Source organism: Chionomys nivalis, chromosome 9 (genome assembly GCF_950005125.1).
Source record: "Chionomys nivalis chromosome 9, mChiNiv1.1, whole genome shotgun sequence".
Taxonomy (NCBI): Eukaryota; Metazoa; Chordata; class Mammalia; order Rodentia; family Cricetidae; genus Chionomys; species Chionomys nivalis.
In genome coordinates, this window is record NC_080094.1 from 3,746,596 (window position 1) to 3,768,481 (window position 21,886).

General features: G+C 50.6%; 1 protein-coding gene across 2 annotated transcripts in view; it reads right to left on the reverse strand.

Moving 5' to 3' along the window:
* Phactr3 (phosphatase and actin regulator 3) overlaps positions 1 to 21,886 on the reverse strand; it is a 201,617-nt gene that overhangs the window by 166,042 nt on the left and 13,689 nt on the right. Inside the window, exon 1 of one of the 2 annotated variants that reach the window (XM_057780691.1) lies at positions 13,416 to 13,897. The exons of the other annotated variant lie outside the window; for it this stretch is intronic. Coding sequence (XP_057636674.1) covers positions 13,416 to 13,530 — 115 coding nt within the window. The 5' untranslated portion in view covers positions 13,531 to 13,897. Of the gene's footprint in view, positions 1 to 13,415; positions 13,898 to 21,886 lie in introns of those variants that run through there. 2 annotated transcript variants of the gene reach the window in all.

The following is a 21,886-nucleotide window of genomic DNA, read 5'->3' on the forward strand; positions in this document are numbered from 1 at the left end:
CAGTTACCCCCATGTTCAAGCTGGGCAAAGCCCTTGGCTTCACCCTAGTGTGCCCAAATATCACACAGATGCGCCAGGAGATACACTGTCCCCTGTTATTCCCAACAAGTCACACTCACAATCCTCTCACAGGCATGTCAGAAATTCTGTGAGTTGGACGTTTTGCCCTGTGAGCTCAGGTCCAAGCCATACCCTCCTCTCTCTACAGCTACCCAGTCTCTCACTAGAGGAAGGTCTTGGAAATACGTTGGGCAGACTCACTACGTCCGCCATGCTTATGCAAAGTAGCATGCACTTCTGTAACTGGAGGTTTCTCTCCTGCCTGCCAGTTCCCGAATAACCACTCAGAGGTTTAATATTAATTACAAACTCGTAAGCCTATTACTCAGGCTTATTATTAACTAGCTCTTACAACTTAAATTAAGCCATTTCTATTAGTTTCTATCTTACAAAGAGGCTCGTGGCTTGTTACCTCACATCTTGCTTCCCCAGCAGCTGCTGGCATCTCCCAGACTCCGCCTTCTTTTTCCCCTCTCTCTTTGCTTGAATTTCCTGCCTGGCTCTGTTCTGCCTGGCTATAAGGCCAAATCAGCATCTGTATTAATCAATGGTAATAAAACAGCATACAGCATGAAGAAGCATTCCAGATCACACCCCTGATTTTCTATGCTCTTGCTTAGAGGGGACCATCTCTTCTCCCAAGAAGACCCTTCACAGCCAGGTTCTGGCTTCTTTTCCCCACTACACTGTGCATCTCTCCACTGAGCCTGAGAGTTGCTCAGACACCCTAAGCTCTCTCCTCCCGTGGGGCTTTTGCAAGTGATCGTCCCTCAGCCTAGCACATTTCTCTTGCCCTGACCTCTTGCAATGGTTCTCCAACCTGCCTTTTGGTTCACTGATCTCCCCGGCCCTGGAATCTCCCCCAGCTTGTAGAGCATGCTGGCCTCTGTGCCTCCTTATGTAGCACAGGACAGGCTTCTTCTAGCTTTGTGGTACATTCGCCGCCTGTGCCAAGCCTGCCAGAGCCCACCCCCCACTAGACCACCCACTGCATGAAGGTGGGGCTGTGAGTTTGCTCACTGCACATGCCCCCCGCCTGCAGCATGCTGGGTCCTGTAATTGGCTCACAGTGTGCTGGAGGGAGAAGGACAGGGACCACACGTGCAGTGAGCCCAGTGTCGCCGCTACTATCTGTATCTGCCTTGTTCTTCCTTGAGACACTAGATGGTGAGAAAAGCTACCGAGTCCTGTCTCCAAGAAGCGCTGGGACCTGAAATGTCACCCGTGACATGCTAGCAAGGACCAAGGATGCTGAAGGAAAGGGTCCTGTCAAAGGCCACTGAGATGAGACCACCAGCTCAAGCCCAGCACCAAGAGAGCAGCAGAGAGGGAAAGACAAACACGGTCAGAAGACGGTCCACACCCTCCCCCAGGAGAACAGCTGCTCGGTGCACACCCTCCCCCAGGAGAACAGCTGCTCGGTGCACACCCTCCCCCAGGAGAACAGCTGCTCGGTGCACACCCTCCTGGAATAAACTGGGATCTGTTCGTTTTTAAAAGCCACAAATGTGCGGGCCTGTTTTAGCAATACGGTGAGTGCTAAGCCATGCTCCGAGCCCCTCCGCCAGTTTCGCCAGCTCCCGGAATTTCCAGCAGAACAGCACCAATTAGCCTCAGGTCACCATGAAGCTGGCAGTTTAACCTTTCAAATTTTCTTTTTATTCTTCTGTTTTGCTTTTCTTTGTCACTATGAACAGAGCTAAGAAGGGGTGACTGGGACAAATGCCACTGGCTGCACCTTCGGTTCAGGCTCAGTGTTGAGCAAGGATAAGGTGTTTGCAATGCTGAGGGCTGGCCCTGGGGCAGCATAAACCTCAGATAAAGGAAGCCAGAATATGCAGGGAAGACTAGGAAGATGTCAGAGACATCCAAATCAGATCCACACCACTTGGAATAATTATCTAAGGGACCAGATACATCACATTAGCTGCCAAGGTTGACAAAAGGGACGCAGGCTCCTCCCATCCACCAGAGAGCCCGCCAGACCAGGCCAACTAAAGCACAGGGCAGCATGCTGAGAAGGCCCTGTGATGTGTCAGCAAACTTCCCCAACTGCTCCCCGTCACACCAAGGAGAAAAAAAGCAGACTTTTCCCTAAAGTTCAACTTCAGCCACAGTGAGGACTCTGAGAAAGCGGCCAGCGCAGAGTGCAAAAGACCCTGCATATAGGCACTGCTTCTGGAGCCTGCAGGAACCTCAGAACCCATGGGGCTCGCAGTTAACAGGGCCGGTCTCAGCCTGGAGCCCCAGCTGCCCTGTGACTCATCCTCTGACCTTGGTGTGCTGGTTCTCCTGAGAAAATGAGAGCCAGTGCCTTGAAGGAGGGGTCCCCTGTGCACCCATTCTGCAGCAGGCTGCACAAGTGGAGTTGAGAATTCCTTGAGGGAGGCTAGATTCTCCTTGGCGGCCATGAGCAATCCCAGTGACTCGTGGAGTTTGGAGCATCTGGAAGTTTAGGGCATGCAGAGGGTCACAGCTTTTCTGGGTCACACACCAAGGTTCATAGGAGACTCTCCAGACCTGAGTGGAAGCTTTTACCTGGAGACAGGACAGGCTGAAGATGACTCATGGGGCCTGGGCTATTCCTGGGTCCCAGGAACTGTCCTCAGTAGACAAACTGGTCTTCTAAGTAACCCCTACTCTAAGTGACCCTCACTGTGCAAGTGTGGAAACCAAGACTCAGAGACTGCCCACAACGAGTCAACAGGAAAACAGGTATCTGACCCCAGAGGTTATGTTCCTGCCTGTATCCTTCAGGCCCTGGCCAGTTGACTTCTAACATCAAGGTGCTCCCCATCAGAGATAACAAGAGACCCCCCAAGATGACCTGACAACAGGAGCCCACAGAAAAGCTTTCTGAAGGCCTGCAGGGAAGCCTGACGGGGCCCGCGGTCCCAGTTGGTCTTATCAGCATTTCCCTGTGACCATCAAAGGCATGCACTGGACAGTTTGCCCTTGGCCTAAGCTGGCCCATGTGTCAACTCCAATAGAATCTGCCGAAGCAAATGCTACAGTTGACCCTGAAAGATCCTGTGTGTTTATTTCCACCCCTCCCAAGACAGACACTGGGATGAACCACAGGCCTGACATACATGATATATGCATGGAGAACGGCCACATCTGAGCCCTCATAGATCACCCAACCTATCAGCTAACAGACACCCCAGGACTGGAAGCATGTTACTGAAGGTCACTGCGGTACTGGGGTACTTCTGTAAGTCTGTGACATCGCAGAGAAGGGCCGAGACCAAAGTGGGTAGACTAGAGTGTATGGCTGCATCACATACACAGCCTGTCATTTACCTATGAACACGCCGTTCAGATAGGGAAACGCTAGGCTGTGTGGCCTTCTTCACAGCACCCACCCCACTCACCACGCTCACTGAAACATCAGCTGACAGAGAAGCGACCATCAAAGGACCACGGAGCAGTGTGATAACTGGCAACAGTGTCTGCCTTGCGCTGGTGCCTGCATCGTACGCATCTTCCAGGAAATGCCTTCGGGAATCTTTCTGTATTTCAATTATCTGCCACTATGGCATTAGTAATGGCTTAGGCCCATCTTTTATTTCCATTAAAATATATTTGATTTAAAAATTATCCAGTTCTCCCTGGGTTTCCATAGGGATTGATCTAGGACCACAATCCAGCGATACTTAGGTCCTTAACATCAAATGGTATTGGTTTGCCTAGAACCCATCTGTCTTCCTGGATGCTTTAAGTCCTCTCTAGAAGACTTATGATACCAAATATACTGGAAAAACTATGTTAATTGTTGCTATACCACGTTACTGATAGAACAGTGTCAATTTTCAAAGTTTGTGAAGGGGTTTGGAAGATGGCTCAGCAGATGAGGGCACATGTCTGACCCCGAGTTGGATCTCGATGACCCCCAAGGTAGAAGAGAGTCAACACCAAGTTTTCTCTGACCATCCACATAGACAAGCTGTCTGAGTGAGGCCATACACCTGTAGTCCTAGTGCAGGGGAAGAGGGTGGGTCCCTACAGCTCACCATACAAATAATCCATAAATGCTGGGTTCAGTGACTGAGCCGTCTCAAAAGACAGAGAGAGGAGCAGTTCAGAAAGATAACCCATGTTGACCTCTGGCCTCCATGCAAACACACACACACACACACACATATACAAACGTGCACGCGCACGTGCGCACCAAAACCAGTTCATAAGAGCTGGGGACATAGCTGTCTATGAGTGTTTGCCAGGCATATGCAAAATCTGGGTTTCTCTACAGAGAACTCCTATCCCTGTCTACACAGAGAGTGTAAGAGAACGGTAAAGGCTGCGGGAGGTGCAGGCACACCCCTCAGAGCAGGAGCAGAGATAATGCTGGGGCTGTGAGCACATGCCAGGCCTTTGCACAGAAGTCTCAAGAGAAGGTGAGCAAGCTAGCAGCTCATGTAATCCGAAAAACACATAAATCCCAGAATCAGCTCCATTTAAGCCACGGTTCCCCTCCAAATAGAAGTAAGCGTCTGTCTTAGGGAGGGGTGGAAATTATGACCTCTCTCCTGACTTTAATTAAATCCTTAGGATGATTCTTATCTGCATGTGAATACAAATGTCCAAGAAAGAACACAAAGGAATAATAATAATAATAATAATAATAATAATAATAATAATAATAATAATAAATACCAGCAATGTGGTTCATTAGTAAAATATTTGGACAACTTTGAAAAGAGTTCTATTCAAAACAGTTGTATAATAATGCAATACTTTATCAAGTGGTGCAGACACAGCTCCTACCCTCTCCTCATTTCTTGGGAAAGCCATTATACATCTGCCAACCAACCACTGTCAAAAGCTAATTGATGCGCCCACCAGGTAGGACATGCAAACCAGGTAGGATAAGCATCCACCAGGTACATATGCAAACGATGTGTGTTAACAAAGAAGAGCTTGAGTCACAGCCGTAAGAGGTGGAACCTTCAGCAGCTCTGCACAAGGCTGACTGAGTCTCAGCCATCGGTTGTCTTGACTTGTTGGCTTTGGTCATGCGTCTTAGGGTTTCTAGTAGCCAGATTTTTCTTTGGGTCATCAGCTCACAAATAATGACATGGAGCATTCTTATTAATTGTGAAAGCTTGACCTTAGCCTAGGACTAACCCTTACAACTTAAGTCAACCCATATTTTTTATTAATCTTCATCCTACCATGTGGCTTTTACCTCTCTCCCACTCTGTGTACCCACTCATTCTGTGTCTCCATGGTGTCTTTCCCAAGCCTAGACTCATCTCCTACTTCCTCTCTCTGCCCGGAAGTCCCACCTATACTTCCTGCCTAGCGATGAACCATTCAGCTCTTTATTAAACCAATCACATCAACATATCTTCACACAGTATACATATATCCCACATTTCCTTCTTTTTGTCTAAGTTTTCAGTTTCTATTGCTGTGACAAAATGCCAGGACCTGAAAGGCAAATTGGGGAGGAAAGGGATTTATTCAGAGTACACTTCTACATCACAAGCCATCACCAAAGAAGTCAGGACAAGAACTCAAGCAGGACAGGGACCTGGAGGCAGGAGCCCATACAGAGGCCATGGAGGGTGCTGCCTACTGGCTTGCTCCCCACGGGTTGCTCAGCCTGCTTTCTTATAGAACCAGGACCACTAGCCCAGAGTTGCCCCACCCACAATGGGCTAGGCCCTCCCTCATCAGTGGGCAGTAGGAATTATGGGGCTGGGATCATAGCTGATTAGTTGAATCTTCTTACTCAGTCCCACCCTCACTTCTTCTGTACTGTCCCCCCCCTTTTTTTCTTTGTAGTACAGGGAAACAAAGCTAGGACCTCATAGGTGCTAGGGAAACGCTCTACCACTAAGCCACACCCTCAGCCCTGTACTTGCTCCTGCTAGGGGCATCACTGTACTATTCTACCATCAAACTCAAAGCAAAAACTACACTTCCCAATAGCCCTTGCAGGTGGGAGTGGCCATTCAATGCCCTTCTGGCCAAGCAGGTGTACAGGGATGATGTCACCGGAAGGGTTCCAAGAAATCTTAGTCACACCCAACATTTGGCACCCTCTGCCTTTCCCTGATCCCTTCATCTGCCTAGAAAGCTCACTGGTCTCTGCAGTTGGAGCACTGTATGATGGCTACAGAGGCATTCTCCTGCCTCAGGAAAGGCCCTGATCTCATTTATTTAAGCCACCATGTCAAAACAAGTCAGTCTTTAAAACAGCATCTTCCATAGAAATCTGGACCACCAAGACAGTTTCTGAAACAGACTGACTACCGGGCCACTACTTTGCAGAAGTGATCACCTCTACAACAGGCTACTTCCCTGCCTCTGAAACCCTGTAGAGCTACAGCTGGGCCACTAAATAAGATGGGTTGGAGGGTATGGGACGGAAAAACTTTTCAAAGCCAAGAATAATGTATCTCACATACTTAGTTAGAAGGAAGCTGCCTTCGTTCTTGTGGTATTTCCATCTACTCTGTACCAGGGGCAGAAGCAGCTCAGGACATCCCAGCCTGCACACCCATCTGCTCCAGTGCTGAAGGTTTCAGACTGCACTGTGACACCCTCCCTGCATCTCCAGAGCAGTCTCCTTCCCTAGAAGTCACGATACACTTGCAAAATATAAAAACAAGCTAGTCACAAAAAGCTAACCTGTGAAGACACATCTAAACCTCACTCACAAAGAACCCATAGCTGTTAAGACAGAGGATAAAGTGCGGACTCAAGGAAGGTCCTGGCCGGGATACAGAAGAAAGTTATTGTGAAGAATGACCCAGCAAGGGCACAGAGGTAATGGCAAAGCCATTGGATCCAATGGCTGAAAGTCAGTTGTCCACACGTCATGTGGTTTTGACATATGGAGGACCAGAATCCAGAAAAGAACCTGAATCTTCCTCCATGCTCCTGTCATCATTGATTGAGATGAGTCCCTGACCCCAAGGGGCATTGTTCCTAAACCCCTGACAGAACCAGGCACCAGGTGACTGGAATGGACCACACATTCTCCATCCTAAGCTCCCCACCAACCTCCTACTGGTTCACAGTCTCCCGAAACTTGTTAATGACAGATGGGATTGTTCCAGGAGTCAATGGAATGTGGGGAAGTCTAATAACTACGCCCCCAAATGTCCTTACTGTGGACTAACAGAATTCTCCAATCCTTGCCCATTCTAGGATAATGACTGTTACTATTATACCTTTTCGTCAGTAGTCAGGGTAGAGCCTGGAGTCTTATTCGTACTTGACAAGTATTCCACCCTGAGATGTTTCTCCAGCCCTCTTTCAAGTTTTGTTTATTTTGGAAGGGGGCGGTTTCAAGACAGGGTTTCTCTGTAGCTTTGGAGACTGTCCTGAAACTTGCTTTGTAGACCAGGCTATCCTACAACTCACACAGATCCGCCTGCCTCTGCCTTCCAAATGCTGGGATTAAAGGCATGCACCACCATAGCTGGGCTCAATTTTTAATTTTAAAAAAAGTTCTAAGTTACCTAGGCTGACTTTGAACTTGGGAGCCCAGCTACCCACTTCATTTTAAAAGAAACTAAACCTTAAAGAAGAAAAGAGACTTGCCCAAAGTAACACTTGTACACAGCAAACCAGCATGCAGAAAAGTCCATCTACCCCCAGGCAATGGATTTCTTTGGATTTCCTTGTTCTCTTTGCTGAGAAGATCCAGAATGGCCTAGCATGTTACCTGTCGAACTTTGGAAAGCTAGTTGAACTGAAAAAAATTAATCCCATGTAAATAATTTTTTGTGCTTAGGAATTTCCCCTTAAGGATGACATAATCAGACCAAGGAAAGCTGAGAATCTCTCCAGTAAGACAGCCGAAGACCACCGAAACATACTGGTATATCTGGCAATCAACCCTGAGGACCCTAAAGAGAAAATATATACGTCCTTCCTTCAGGGAGCCTCCAGGCCAGAGTATCACTGCTCAGGAAAGCTGTGTGCAGACTAGAATATTCTAGATCTGCAGCCCCCAACATGCAGAGCACAGTACCACACGGCCACCAAGCACTTGGAAAGTGACTGAAGCAAGTGGGGACACGCCATTGTCATCTTAACTTAGTTTCATTTGGAAGTAAGATGCCACCTGTCACTGGTGGCTATGGTGATGGTCAGATCACAAGATGTCCATCAAATGGATAGCAATCAATGGTGTGGTGCAGAGGAAGGCGGGAGCTGTGAGATCGAGAAGCAAGTGGACAGAAAGGGAGAGTGCTCTCCCACACTGGCATCGAATACACTAGCATTAACCAGCCATGGGCAGCACCCGGAGGACTCCTCATGGTCACTGGCTTCTGTGTGAGAGACAGGGGAAGGGATTTCAGAAGGGTCCAAACACGTTCCGTGTAAACACACACCGAACTTCCATAATCAACAGAAAACACTGTGAGTTTTTAAACTCTGTTTTTTTTTTTGTACAGCATGTAGTTTTTGTTTTTAATAACCCTAAAGAAGATGACAAGGTAATTACTGCATAGTTCTACTGCTAATTAAAACATGTAGACACTCTGCAAGGGGCCAGAGGGAGATCCCCAGAACTCAGGACTCCAGAGGAAGAGAACACTCGAGGAATGCACATAGAAAGAGCCACGATCAAGGCAGGCTGTGCTGGTCTATGGTCCTCACCACCCAAGACAGAGGACCCACTGAGGGTCGGAGGTGAAGGAGCACCCACAGCCAATCAGCATGCCAGAAGGCTTGCCCTTCTGTCCCTCTGTGGAGAGAGAGAGAGAGAGAGAGAGAGAGAGAGAGAGAGAGAGAGAGAGAGAGAGAGAGAGAGAAGGTTGAGGCTGTCTCGGGGGTGGGAAGGGAGGCTCAGACCAGAGCAGGAAAACCTGGAACAAGTGAGGGGCTCCAGGAGCCCAGGGGCAGCTCCAGGAGCCCAGGGGCAGCTCCAGGAGCCCAGGGGCAGCTCCAGAAGGCCAGGGGCAGCTCCAGAAGGCCAGGGGCAGCTCCAGAAGGCCAGGGGCAGCTGGACATGGGCTTTGGGAGAAGAAAGTGTCAAGACCTGCTGTCACATGCTGAGACGGTGGTGAAGGGAATACCACAACCAGCTGTGGCTTCTGCTGAGCTGCGGAGGAACAGGCTAAGGAGGACAGAGGCACACCAGCCCAGAATCTGGGGCCAAGTCTATACATTAGGGTGCAGCTCTGGAGAGGAGAGACCTCTAAGTATCCCCTCTTCTCTGAGCCACAGGCAAAGGTGATCTGTCCCTAAGAAAGACATCTGACTGCAATATCCTCCTAGCTCATTCCCACCTGGCCCATCCCAAACCATATCAGGTACTAAAGGATAAAGGCCATGGTCACTTAGTGCCCTATAGTGCGCAGGTGACCCTGCCACACAGAGAGGACCCTGATCACCACCAACAGGGTACTGAGCTGAGAAGACGGGACAGAGGTCCTGCCTAGTTATACAATGGTCTTGGTCTAGGTCTGCAAAGCAAAGCCTAGATGGAAGTCCATCTGAGGCCACATGGAAACACTCGAAAAGCACTATGGGTGGCTGCTGGCTGGCCTGTGGTCCTGGCATCTGGAGCCCAAGGAGATGATCTGCAAGAGGAAGAAGGAGAGGTGGAGAACAGTACAAAGAAACCCAAACACACCAGGAGGAGGAAAGAGCGCAGATGAGAGAAGGCCAGAGAGGGAAATGCCAAGACAGGAGGAGGCAGGAGGGGAGGGGCACAAGGAGAGAAAGCCAGGGGAGCCTTGGGGAAGAGGGATGCTCATGGGAGCACTCCCTGGCTGTTGCAGGTTTCACTCTGGAAGAAAACCTAACTCCACTTTGGGTGCAGAGCACAACTTACAAAGAGAACCCTGCCAGGAGCAGACGCAGCTCCATGATTGGAGCTGAGACAGCGACACACAAGCAGGACCGACTTAGGGGAAATAACGTTAGCCCTGCAGCCCAGTCTGTGCCATAGATGGGGATGCTGAGAACTCGATTACAGGAAAGACACGCTAATGTGCTCAGCGCAATCAAGGAACCAAAAGTTATCACAAGACCCCATTTGTTATTCTGCGTGCTAAGGAAAATGTGTTCGTGGCTTGGGGTGTTGGCAAGGTTTTAGGCAGCGGGTACCACCACAGTTTGTGCAAGGAGCGCCCACAAGGAGTGTGAATCAGTATATCGACCAAGAGGTGCAATGTCATCAGGATAACAAACGTGGCCCGGACATCCCGTGAGCTGGCATCTATCCATCAGATGAGGCAGCGTATGCTCTCACCACTGTGTTGCTCATGATGGGTAAACACTGGACACAGCACAGCTCCTCATAGCTAAACTAGAAAACGCCTTCCTTAGGACATCACTACACGGCCACTCAGAGGGGAGGCTACTGTAAAATGCTGTCCTCTGGGGACAACGGCTGTCGTCTCTAACACATCTGCTGGGACTGTCTGCAAAGACCCCTGAGATCAGGCTTAGTGGCTGTGGAGGCTCTCTCATAGGAGGATGTGTGGGAGAGTTACTGAACCCCCACCTGAGACCCCAGGCGCTCCTTCTTTTACTTCCCTGCTAATCATACACGATTCTGCCCCAGACTCACGTGACATGGGGGTCTTGGGCAGTGGTAGGGCATATAAGCGCATGGAAGGCTGGGCGAGGAGCTCCACCCATGCTAGAGTGGACAGTCTCATCCAGGCCGGGGGGTGAGACTCCCTGGTAGCTGATTTTTAGTCACCCACATTCCTGTAAGTAGCCACTCACCCATGTTCTGTAAGGAAGCCCAATCATCTCATTGGCTGTATCACATTAGATTTTGATAGAATTCCATGCAGATTTGCCAATGGTCCTCTGTAAGCGGGGAAGGACTAGACATGCATTTATGTCTCCCCAGGGCATGAGTCCTCTCAACAGAGATAGGCACAGCCATGTGACAAGCTCCCCACAGCCAAGGCCATTAGAGCTATATGCTGAAGACTCCCCAACAGGGCACACCCCAGTGGTTGTTCTCTGTTCATAAGGACCTGTAACAGGGAGGGATGATCGGAGCAGGGTGCCATGGACAACACTCATGGGGGAAAGAGGCGCCAGGCACCTTCAAGGCTACCTTTCCAAGAATGTTTTTTTAAGTTTTGACTATGAGGGATGTTGTTGAATTTAAAAATGCCAGGTGTGGGGGTGAGATAAAAGCAATCTAGCACTGTTCTATAAAACAGGGAATTCAGACAGATGGAGGCAACTCTTCTGTGCTCTTGAAGCTGACCATTGTGCAGTGAGTGTCTGGGTTCAGCATCAGGAGTCCCCAGGGAGAGCAGCAGGGACATAGAGGAAGAGACCCCCAATGGAAGGCCATATCAAAAGCTATGGCAAGAACTCCCTAGAACACCAGAATCTCTGGAACCCCCAAGTCACGTGTAGTGTGGGAGATCACACCGGGGTGAAGGGGTGGCAGGCCTATCCAGACACTTATAGAATTCTAAAAGGCAGGCCCCAGACAATCAGGCAGGACATCACAATTTAGGAAGTCACACCAAAAGGAGTAACCAAGTACCTTCCACACCCTCCACCCTTCCTCTTTCAGACCTGTGGGTCTCTTCCAAACAAAGATTCTGACTCTTCTTGGCCAGAACTGTTGAACACAATCCACGGATGCTCAATGACCTGGCCCACCATTCATGGGATTTATACACGTTTTAGGTTCCCACTTCCCATGACTGCTCACGTGGGTCCACTCTGACAATTCTAACCAGACAACAACTCCAGCACACGTCCTTCTGCGACTTAAGTTCACCATGGGCATCAGAACCCTCCTCCTCCTCTCTCCCTCCTGCATGGGCAGCAGCCACCTGCCAAACCTACCATTGCCACCCACAGACACATAAACTAAGGGACAGCCAAAAGCTAAGTCCTCCATCACTGCCATTTCAAGTTTGCCTCTTTTAACTGCCAGGGAGACAAAAGGAGCCAGGAGGATTATTGGTAAGGGACCACTCATCTCCATAGCAGGAAGTGGGAAAGCCATCTCTCTCTGGTGTTTCCTCTCAGGTGACTAAGGGAAGGTTTCATTGGTGACTTAAGGGTCTGCTTGCTGCCATAGAAACTCCATGGGAACTAAGTTGCCCTCCTAGGTGTGGCAGAGTCAGGGAGTCCCTCCCCTAGCACACTCATGTGACCTGGTGTGACTACTGACATTGTGTCAAAGTCCTAACAAAGGCATCTTGGAAGACTTGGGTGGGTTTATGGTTTAAAATTTCCATATCAGGTCCAGGTATCCACAGAGCCACTTTTAAAGGGGGATTTTTCTGGGTAGTGCAAATAGGTCTTGTGGAATCCTTCCCCACAAAGTCAGCCTTCCTTGGCCCCTGGGATTATCTCAACTTTAATGCCATCATTTAACAATCATTTAACAGCATTAAGTCCCCATTCAGGGGTTCTTGCATTTAGAGAAAAGTCTACAAAGGAAGGCAAATAGCATCTGTGAGAACTGTGCTTCATGAAGACACAGACTTGAGCCCCCCAGCCCCTTCACTTGACACCGTGCACCAGCTTTGATTTTTGATTTTTTTTTTTTTAAGATCCATTTCAGAAGCTCTGACTTCTCCCTGAGAAGTGAAAATTGCCTTCTGGTGGAGAAAGGTTTTAATGATCACTTTGCTTCCTGCGTCTCCATGGTGACAGGGAGCACACAGCCCACCCCCTCCTGCTTCATTAGGCCTTTCCTGGTCCCAGGAAAGTCATCAATCAAGCCGCATAGACGCCTCTATAACCTGTTTATCACCTAAACAATCCACACTGCCTTGGGTGTGGAGGAGTGGACAAGCCCACAGAGTAGAAAGAAACCCAGCACTGCCAGGTGCACACACCCTTCATTTCCCCACAGCAGCTCTGTCCAGCACACCTGTCCCGGGAGGCGGGCGTGCCCAGGTGCGCCAGGCCTTGCTGAAGTCCTGGTGTCCAGTGACAGCCCTGGGCGCGGTGGCCGCAGCAGTGCAGCGCTACCCTGACCCTTGGGGTGCAGAACACAGGAACACAGGGCCTGGATAGAGGGCAGAGTAAGCACGAACCCTGGGCGGAGGTGGCCCGTGGACCCTTCCTTTGGGCAGTCAGCTGCACCCCAGGGCAGCAAGCCCCTGCTGGGGATGCGATGCCCAGCACCCGGCGAACAGAGCATACTGCAGAGCACCCAGCTCTACCCGGCAAAGCGGTTCCTCTCTGGACAAAGGGCTCCGAAGCGCCCCAGCTCCCCCCCCCCCCATCCCCCGTGATGGGGACAGGAGCCACGGACCCTGGTGGCGCCTGAATTGGCCGTTCTCCGTGAAGGCGGGGGAGCTCCGGCGCGTAGGGAAGCGGTCCCCATGCCACCTGCCTCTTGTCTCCCCCCCACCCCGCCTGGCCGCCCCCGCCCGGCCCGGTACCTGGGTTCTCCCCGGCGTCCGTAGAGGTGGCTGAAGAGTCGCTGAGGAAGCTGGGGTCACTCTGCGAGCGGCCCCGCGACACAAGGCAGCCGCTGCCGTCCTCGGATGCGGCCATGGGCAAGGCGGCGCGGGGCCAAGTTGGAGGGAGGCACGGAATCAGAGCATCCTAGGCAGCCAAGGTCACCGGCAAGGGGGCTGGAGGGGGCGTCTTTTTTTAAAAGGAAAAGCAAAAGGGACCAGGAAAGGGAAGGAACGGAGGAGGACGCCTGGGCTGGCTTCAGGGTGGGGAGACAAAAGCCGTGCAGGCTGCAGCCAGGCGCATCCCGGCGTGCGCGGCCTCGCTTTGTTATTTATTCGTATTTATTCCCATTCTTCAGTTTATATTCCAGGAGAAAAAAGTTGAACCAGGAAATAAAAACTTTTTCTTATCGGTGTTTATAGCGTGCTTGGGGCTGGGGGAGATGTCCAGGAATGTCTGGGGGTACTCCCTCCCCCCACCCCTCCCCCCACCCCCCCGGAAAAAAAAGGGGAAAAAGGAGAATCTTTGCTCTTGCAATTGCTTTAATCTGAAAGCTGTTCTTGGAGCATCTGTTGGAAAACATTAGGATTCTCCCATCATGCCACGCGAGGATCATGACGTCACAGAGCTAGGAGTGAAAATGAGTGGTGATGGGGAGGGGTCTCGAATACCTGGACTGCACAAGGCCAGGGGGATGTAGGGGCTGGATCTCGGGTTATGATCCGCCCACCCCATACCTGGTGCCCTAGGACTGAAAGCGTCCCAACGCCCTCCTTCTCCCCATCCCCCCCCCCCCCCCCCCCCCCCGCCTTCAGGAGAGGAGGAGCCCAGAGGCGAGGGCGGTGCCTCTCTTGAAGGCACTCTCCAGGCCAATCCAGGCAACTCTAGGCAGCTCATTCCCTGACCCTTTTCTAGGGGATAGTCTCCCCACCGTCACCTATCCCCATGGAAAGGCATGTGTGGCCAGCGCCGCCGGTGGGGCACTGCGCTCCCCCTCTGCCCTGTCCTGGGGTCCTCAGCCCATGAAGAGTGTATAGGCGCCTTCCAGGGAGTTTCCCTTAGCACCTTTAAGGAAACGGAGGGGACCAGAAACAAGAGGGAACACCACAGAGGTTCCCTCGCCCCTTGCTGAAGGTGCTAATGAACCATTCTCACTTTTCTAAGAGTGCTTGGAAATGAGCAGCAACTCCCCTCCTCAGGAGTAGAAGCTAGGAAAGGAAGGTCCAGCAAGGGTCTGCAGTGGAGCGGGCACCATGATGTCACCTAGCTGCCCAGGGGACAGTCAAAGAAAGAAGACTTAGACTTCACCTGGGGCAGGTGACGGCTCAGGTTCCAAAAATAAATAAATAAATAAATTCAAAGCAGCTTATGCCCCTCACCCCTCCTGGGAGAGCCTAGAGTCTTCAGAGCAGCTCATTTGCAGACCTCAGACCAGGGCAAGTCAAGCACTGGGAAGATGTGGTCTCCTGGGAGCTGTGAAGTCCCCCATCCAAGGAATTCGCAGCCTCAGAAGCCATGTGTGAAAGTCTCACTTCCCTCCTTTGTAAGCTCCCTGGACAACATGGCAAAAATAGAAAGTCCTCACCCCCTCCACTCCATGTCTAGCTGTGGACCATGCTTCACGGTGATCCAATGCACAAGCAACCCAGACACCCATCACATGACAAACGTCACATAATTCTACCCATAATCCCCACACTCCAGAGGCCCACAGGGGGGAACTGCCTGAGTCTGGGCCCACCCTAGGCTACATAGTAAAGCCTGTTTCTAAACAAAACAGTGAAATGCTAAGAGCCACTATGTGACAGGCCTTGAGAAACACGTGTGTGGGAGAAGCCAGCTGTGACAATCTTCCAATGGGGTCTCCTCTGCCCCCACTGTGAAGATGCATTCGTAGCATAAGAGCGGAGCTTGTGGTTACCTAGGACGGTAGAGGCAGCACAGGAGGGTACAGACAAATGGGTGCAGGGTTTAAGGTAACCCTAGATGCTCAGGATGCTCTAAGTTGGCCTGTGGGGACATGCTGTGAGGACAGTGTTACGTTGTAAGTTTCAATTACTGTGCCTTAGAGATCCACGAAACAAAAAAGGCCCCTGCAGGAGAACAGGTGGTTCCTGAAGGGCTGGAGGCTGTTGTGCCCTGGATGTGCTTGGTCCCAGGTGGGTGGGAGGTATGTGGGCAGGAAATGCGTCAGAATGTACGCTTGCCCCTGATTGGACCTGATGGGTAACATGGTGGCCTTGTGGGTTCCCCTTTTTTAAGATTCTGCAAAATGTGACTTGTCACCAGATTGTGGGAGCCCCAGAATGGTCCTGGCCAGAGTCCATCATCCTGGCTAGTATTTAATTAAAGTTTGCTTCAAATTTGGCTCAATATTTGTGGAACTGATTTTCCTCTTGTGAGTCTCAGGTTTAACATTTACTGACTCTGTACAGCCACTAAAAATCCACAGAACTCTATATGCTACATGGGCAAGCTTTATAATATGCCAATTATTTAGTAATTTTTCTTCTTTTAAGATGTGCCTGGAAGCATCAGGCTGAGCTTGGATCTGAAGGAAGTCTGGGTATCCCCCTCTCACCTGTGAAACTTCTTACCTGACAGCCTACTTGGCCCCACTCAGAATCAAATGGATGCCCATTAAGTGAGCACCAGCTGGATCCTGGGTTAGAAAAAAATGAAGCTGTTTTCCCAACTCAGGGAAGCCCTGGGGACTAAGGCTGCTGCCCTGGAGGGCTGGAAAGACAGGTTCAGCATGGTCAGTACTGGTATACCTTCAGGAATCAGATGCTGAGCGAGGACAAGGGCACACACAGGAAAAGTCCACACGAGGACCAGCTCCCTCTCACATTGCCCAAGCCCCTTACAAAGTGCAGATTCATAGGTGCACCCACCCATCCATCAAAGACTTCCTGAGCATCCACCTTGTGCCCAAACTTGTGATTTCCCAGAAAAGCAGAGTAAACAAACAAGCCTTGGTTTGCTTATACACTCCCTGGGTAACTCACAAGCAGGCTATGAAATCAGGAGCCTCCCTGGAGGAGAGGTGGGCCTAGTCAGAAGAAGTGACCTCAGGGAACAGAGGCCTGAGAAAACTAGCCAAACAAGTCCTGGAAAGGTATCCCCAGGGCAAGGGATAGCACAGAGTTCTGCCATCCCTGCAGAGAGATGGGGCCACCTAGTGTTCTGTGTCCTCTTTGCAGGGCCCAGTCCCATCATCCTGTGTCTTCCTTGGAGTTTGCCTTTTTGTTCTAAGAATGGGCAAAGCCACTGGTGGCAGAGGTGTGTCTCCGAGGGACCCTTTGGCTGCTGCTGGGGAGGCAATGGTTAAGTGGGAAGGGAGCATGGAGGTAGATTAGGAGGCGGAGGTAGCCGAGGCTGGGGCAGGCTGGAGGAGTCAGAGGCAGTGGGCAGGCTAGCTACAGATAAATGGGAGAAGAGGAACAGAGAAGCCAGATTTGGTGCTTTGATGATGAACTATACTGGCAGGGGAATCATCGAGTCTAAACGTGACAGTGGGTGGACAGGAGGATCAGAGAAGGAAGGGTAAAGCAGGGTGGCACAGGGGTGTCTGCTCCATCGGCTGGGCAGTAGGAAGGACACACGCCACGGAAAGACGCACCTGCCCTGCTACAGCACTCACAAGGCTGGTGACAGAGCTCGGGGCCTGTGTGCCCACATCTGCAGAGCGAACAGTCGTATGCCCTTCTCTGCTGGCCCTCAAAGCCACTCCAGGTCCGGTGGTGCGTGCTGGCCCAGCGCTGGTAATGGCTCATGTAAGAACGCTCTAAGCTGACAGCTTCCGGCCTCTTCTCACTGGCGGCCCGTACAGCCAGGCTGTGAGCTATAGGAAGTGGACAGCTGAAGTGTCCAAGCCATGGATACGTGACATCCTGGGTGAATGTGTGCTGTTGACATGGGTAGAGCCATGGCAAAGCCTTCCCCCTGGGCTGAGGCTCGGGAGCATGCACACCTTCCTCTGATCCAAGTGTAGATGCTGACAGTGTGAGCAGAAGATGTCCCCCATAGCTTTCTCCACCCCCAGTCCTCTACATTTGCAGCCTGAAGGCTGCTCCCTTACAGGGCCTGCTCCTCCCAAGGCTAGCTAACCTACCTCCAGCTGCATACCACAAACCCTGCATCCTCCTCACAGGCCAGCCACCATGCAGTGGTGACCACACAGAAGGTCACTTGGCTCCTGATCTCCTTCACACAAGTACCCAACAGCTCCTCGTTCCCAGGAACTAAGTATCTTGGCATCCTAAAAAGATGATGGTCCAAGTCACCCCCTCAGGTGGGGGAGTAATGACAGCTACACAGGGACTCTCTGTGAAATTGGTTTGCCTACCAGTGCCTGGCATCTGTTCAACATCAAGGGAATAATGCTGTTAGCCAGACAAGAGAAGGAATACATACAGGAGTGCTGGGTCATGCGCGCGCGCGCGCACACACACACACACAGGACACCAACATCTCAAACCATGTCTTTGGCAGCATTTTAGGGATCAGCTAAGGAGGTACAAAGGACAAAATGCCCAGAACTTAGGAACTTCAGCCAAGAGTCAACCACATCTTTAGATGTCAGTTGGGCAAGCAAGCAGCCAGCTCTGCCCTCTGCTGGCCACTAAGAAAAGCTGCACCAGACAAGGCTTTGAAGACTGCCCAAGGTGGTGTTCAAAGCAAGACCCTCAGGCTGAAGAAATGGTTCAGGGACTCAGTCTCAGAGACAGGGAGTTCTAATCCCCAATTCCCTACATGTTCGTCTATCTATAATCCAAGCACACAGGAGGAATAGTCAAGTCAGTGAGCTCTGGGTTCAAGTGAGAGACCCTGCCTCAAGACAGAAGGTGGAAACGAACCATTCCACCACGAAAAACACCAGATGCTATCTGCAGGCCTCCAACACACCAACACACAGGCTCGCCCTCATAACACGTGCCCCCACACATGACACCAGACAAATAATACATGCCCATACATCTCCTCAAGCCAAGAGATGGAGAGTGACTTTGTGGTTCAGAACACTGGCTGCTCCTAGACAGGACAGGATTTGGTTCCCAGCACCCACATGGCAGCTCACACTGTCAACACTGGAAACAAAGGGAGCTGGCATAGTGCTGGCTCCTGAACAGGCTGGGGAGGGGGTCAAGAAATGTTTTAATTACTTGCTTTGCTGCTTGACAAAATACACAACAAAGGCCACTTAAGGAAGGAGGGGTACGTGTGGCTCACAGTTCCAGGGTCCCCAGTCCATCATGGTGGAAAGATGAGCTGAAGTCAGGAAGCAGAGATGAATGTACGTGGTCAGTCTTGCTTTCTCTTTATAATTCAGTTCAGGACCCCACCCACCTCAACCCAATGTAGAAGCTCTTCACACGCACACACAGAAAGAAGATGATCAAGATTAACTCTCACAGGGAGGGAGTCATCTGAGAAGAGGGGACCACAATTGAGAAATGCCTCTCCATCAGACTAGCCTGTGGGACGCTTCCTTGATGCCTGATGGAGAAGGGCCTGGCCCTCTTAGTTACTAACACCCTGGGCAGGCAGTCCTGGCTGTGTGAGAAAGCAAACCAGCAAGTGAGCAGCATTCCTGAGTGGCTTCCTCTTCATGTTCCTTACTTCATGGACTGTAATATATAAGATGAAATAAACAAACCTTTGCTGCTCAACCTGTTTTCAGTCATGGGTGTTTATCATAACAACAGCAAGCAAATTAAGATGGGAGTTCCTAGGAGAAAGTGGTATTCATAGCCTTCAGGTAACCAGTGTCTACATGCCAGGCACTGAGATCTGTCAGTGGGCAAAAAGAGGTAATAACGACCCCCTGTCACCACACACAGAGACAGACAGACAGATAGACAGACAGGGACAGGGGGCGACAAGTAGGAGCCATCTGAGCAGAACACACTGGGTATAAAGTCCAGAGGCATCACACAGCTAAAGAGCCTCTTATCTTCTTTCTCTGTTTGTTCCCAGAGAGTGTGAACTGTTGTAGGGAAGCCGCTAGTTAGTTCCTGGCCATTTAGCCCCAAAATAATCACACAGAAACTGTATTAATTAAATCACTGCTTGGCCCATTAGTTCTAGCTTCTTATTGTCTAACTCTTACATATTAATTTAACCCATTTTTATTAATCTGCATATTGCCACGTGGCTGTGACTTACTGACTAAAGCTCCAGTGTCTGTCTCCGGTGGGGCTACATGGCTTCTCCCTCACTCTGCCTCCTTTCTCCCAGCATTCAGTTTAGTTTTCCCTGCCTAGCTAAGTTCTCCCTTATCAACAGACCAAGGCAGTTTCTTTATTAACCAATGGTATTCACAGCGTACAGAGGGGAATCCCACATCGGTGAAGAGGCACTAAAATGGACAAGTTGTGCTCCCCAAAGGTAACCGCAGAGGTATGAGATGAACCAGACAAAGTAGGTGAATGGTTGTCCTGGCTTGAATCTGAAATGATGCCCCATAGACCTGTGTATTTAAATAATTGGTCCCAGCATCATGTTTGCAGGCTGTGACATGGACATGGGACCTAGCTGGATGATGTAAGGCTGTGGGAGCCGGCCTTGAAGATTATAGACGGGGCCTATTTCCAGTCTAGCTCTTGCCTCCCGGTCTATCCATGTATCTAATAAGTCCTGTCACAAGTTCCTGCCACCAGAGAGTGAGCCCCAGCTGCTACACCCACCCACCATGGAAGGAAGTACTCCCTTAGCCTATGAGCAAAGGAAGGTCCTTCTCTCTGCCAAGTTCTTGATCAGAAGGGTGAGAAAAGTAACAAAGTGGGCATCATGGGACTTGAAAAGACTGAGTTCGGTCTGGTGCCATGTACAGAAAGGTAAGAGCAGGTGGAATCATTCCCTTTGGACAGTAAGAGGCCCTGGCATCCATGACCAGGTGCTGGGGTGGCTCCTGTCACCAAGGAATCAGAGGGAAGAAGTCAGTACAACTTCTCTGCAGGCCAAGGCTCTCACTTGACTCTCTAATACCTCTTGAGGTGGTGGGTGGGAGGGATGTAGACACTGTGTACTGTGTGGAGATCAAGGTCAGGGGGAGGAGCAGAGAAGCCTAGAGTGTTCTAGGAGCTATTCTGGTGTGTGAAGAAGACTCTTCCGAAAGGCACCAGGAGGACACCCCTCCCCTAGGACTCCTGTCTCGGCACAGAAGGAAGGATGAGGACTTCAGAGGGAGCTACAAGAATCTGACCACGAAGGACCACAAAGGAGCCTCTCAGACCCCAGTTATGTCACCGTTCTGGTCGCATGGGTGTGTTCACTGCACAAGGCTCTCTGCCACTCACAGCTCGTGTTTCAGTAATGGTCTTTGCACTCACCCTCTTTCCCGTTCTATTCGGTGTGTGTGCCTCAACGTCATTACCAGACTCAGATGCTTGGGAGATCTGGAGCTCCGCCTACTGTTTACCACAACACTGCTGGGGAATATCATTTTCCGGTGTGTGACTTTTGTTTACCGTGCACTTGTTTAACTCTGTGAAGCTGTGTTACTGTACCTGTCTAAAACACCTGATGATCTAATAAAGAGCTGAACGGCCAATAGCAAGGCAGGAGCAAGGATAGGCGGGGCTGGCAGGCAGAGAGGATAAATAGGAGGAGAAATGAGGAAGAAAAGGAGCAACGAGAGAAAAGGGGAGGAGGACGTCAGGGGCCAGACACCCAGTCACTGAGAAAGCCATGAAGAAAGAAGCAAAGAAAGGCATGCAGAAATAGAGAAAGCTAAAAGCCCAGAAGCAAAAGGTAGTCAGGAGAATTTAAGAAAAGCTGGCAAGAAACAAGCCCAGATAAAGCCAGGCATTCATAACTAAGAATCAACCTCTGCATGTGATTTATTTGGGACCTGGGTGGCTGGCCCCTCAAAAAGTCAAAAGAAAAGAACGTCACACCCCACAACACAGATTTATACCCTGACCTTCATGACAGATACTGGCTAAGTGTGCACTGTGGTTTGAAAAAAAAAATGGTCCCCAAAGGGAGTGACACTGTTGGAGGTATGGCCTTGCTGAGGAAGTGTGTCACTGTGGCTTTGAGGTCTCTTCCTGTTACCTACAAGATCTAGGTAGAACTCTCAGCTCCAGCACCTCATCTGCTTGCATGCCACCATGCTCCCCATCGTGACGATAATGGACTGAACCTCTGAACTGTAAGCGAGCAGCCCCAATTAAATGTTTTCTTTATAAGAGTTGCTGTGTTTGTGGTGTCTCTTCACAGGGATAAAATCCCTAAGATGGTGTGCTACTAAGTCACAGCTCACACAGCCTAAAGTAGGTCTATAACACACACACACAGATGAGAATTCCAGGAATCAACTCATATTCCAACCGGTGTTAGTTGCCATGCCCATTCACCAACCATGCCCGTTCCCCAGGCCCTCTCTCCAACAGCGCGACTACTTGTCAGCCTCAGTGCCCACTGTGACCCTGCACACAAGCGGCCG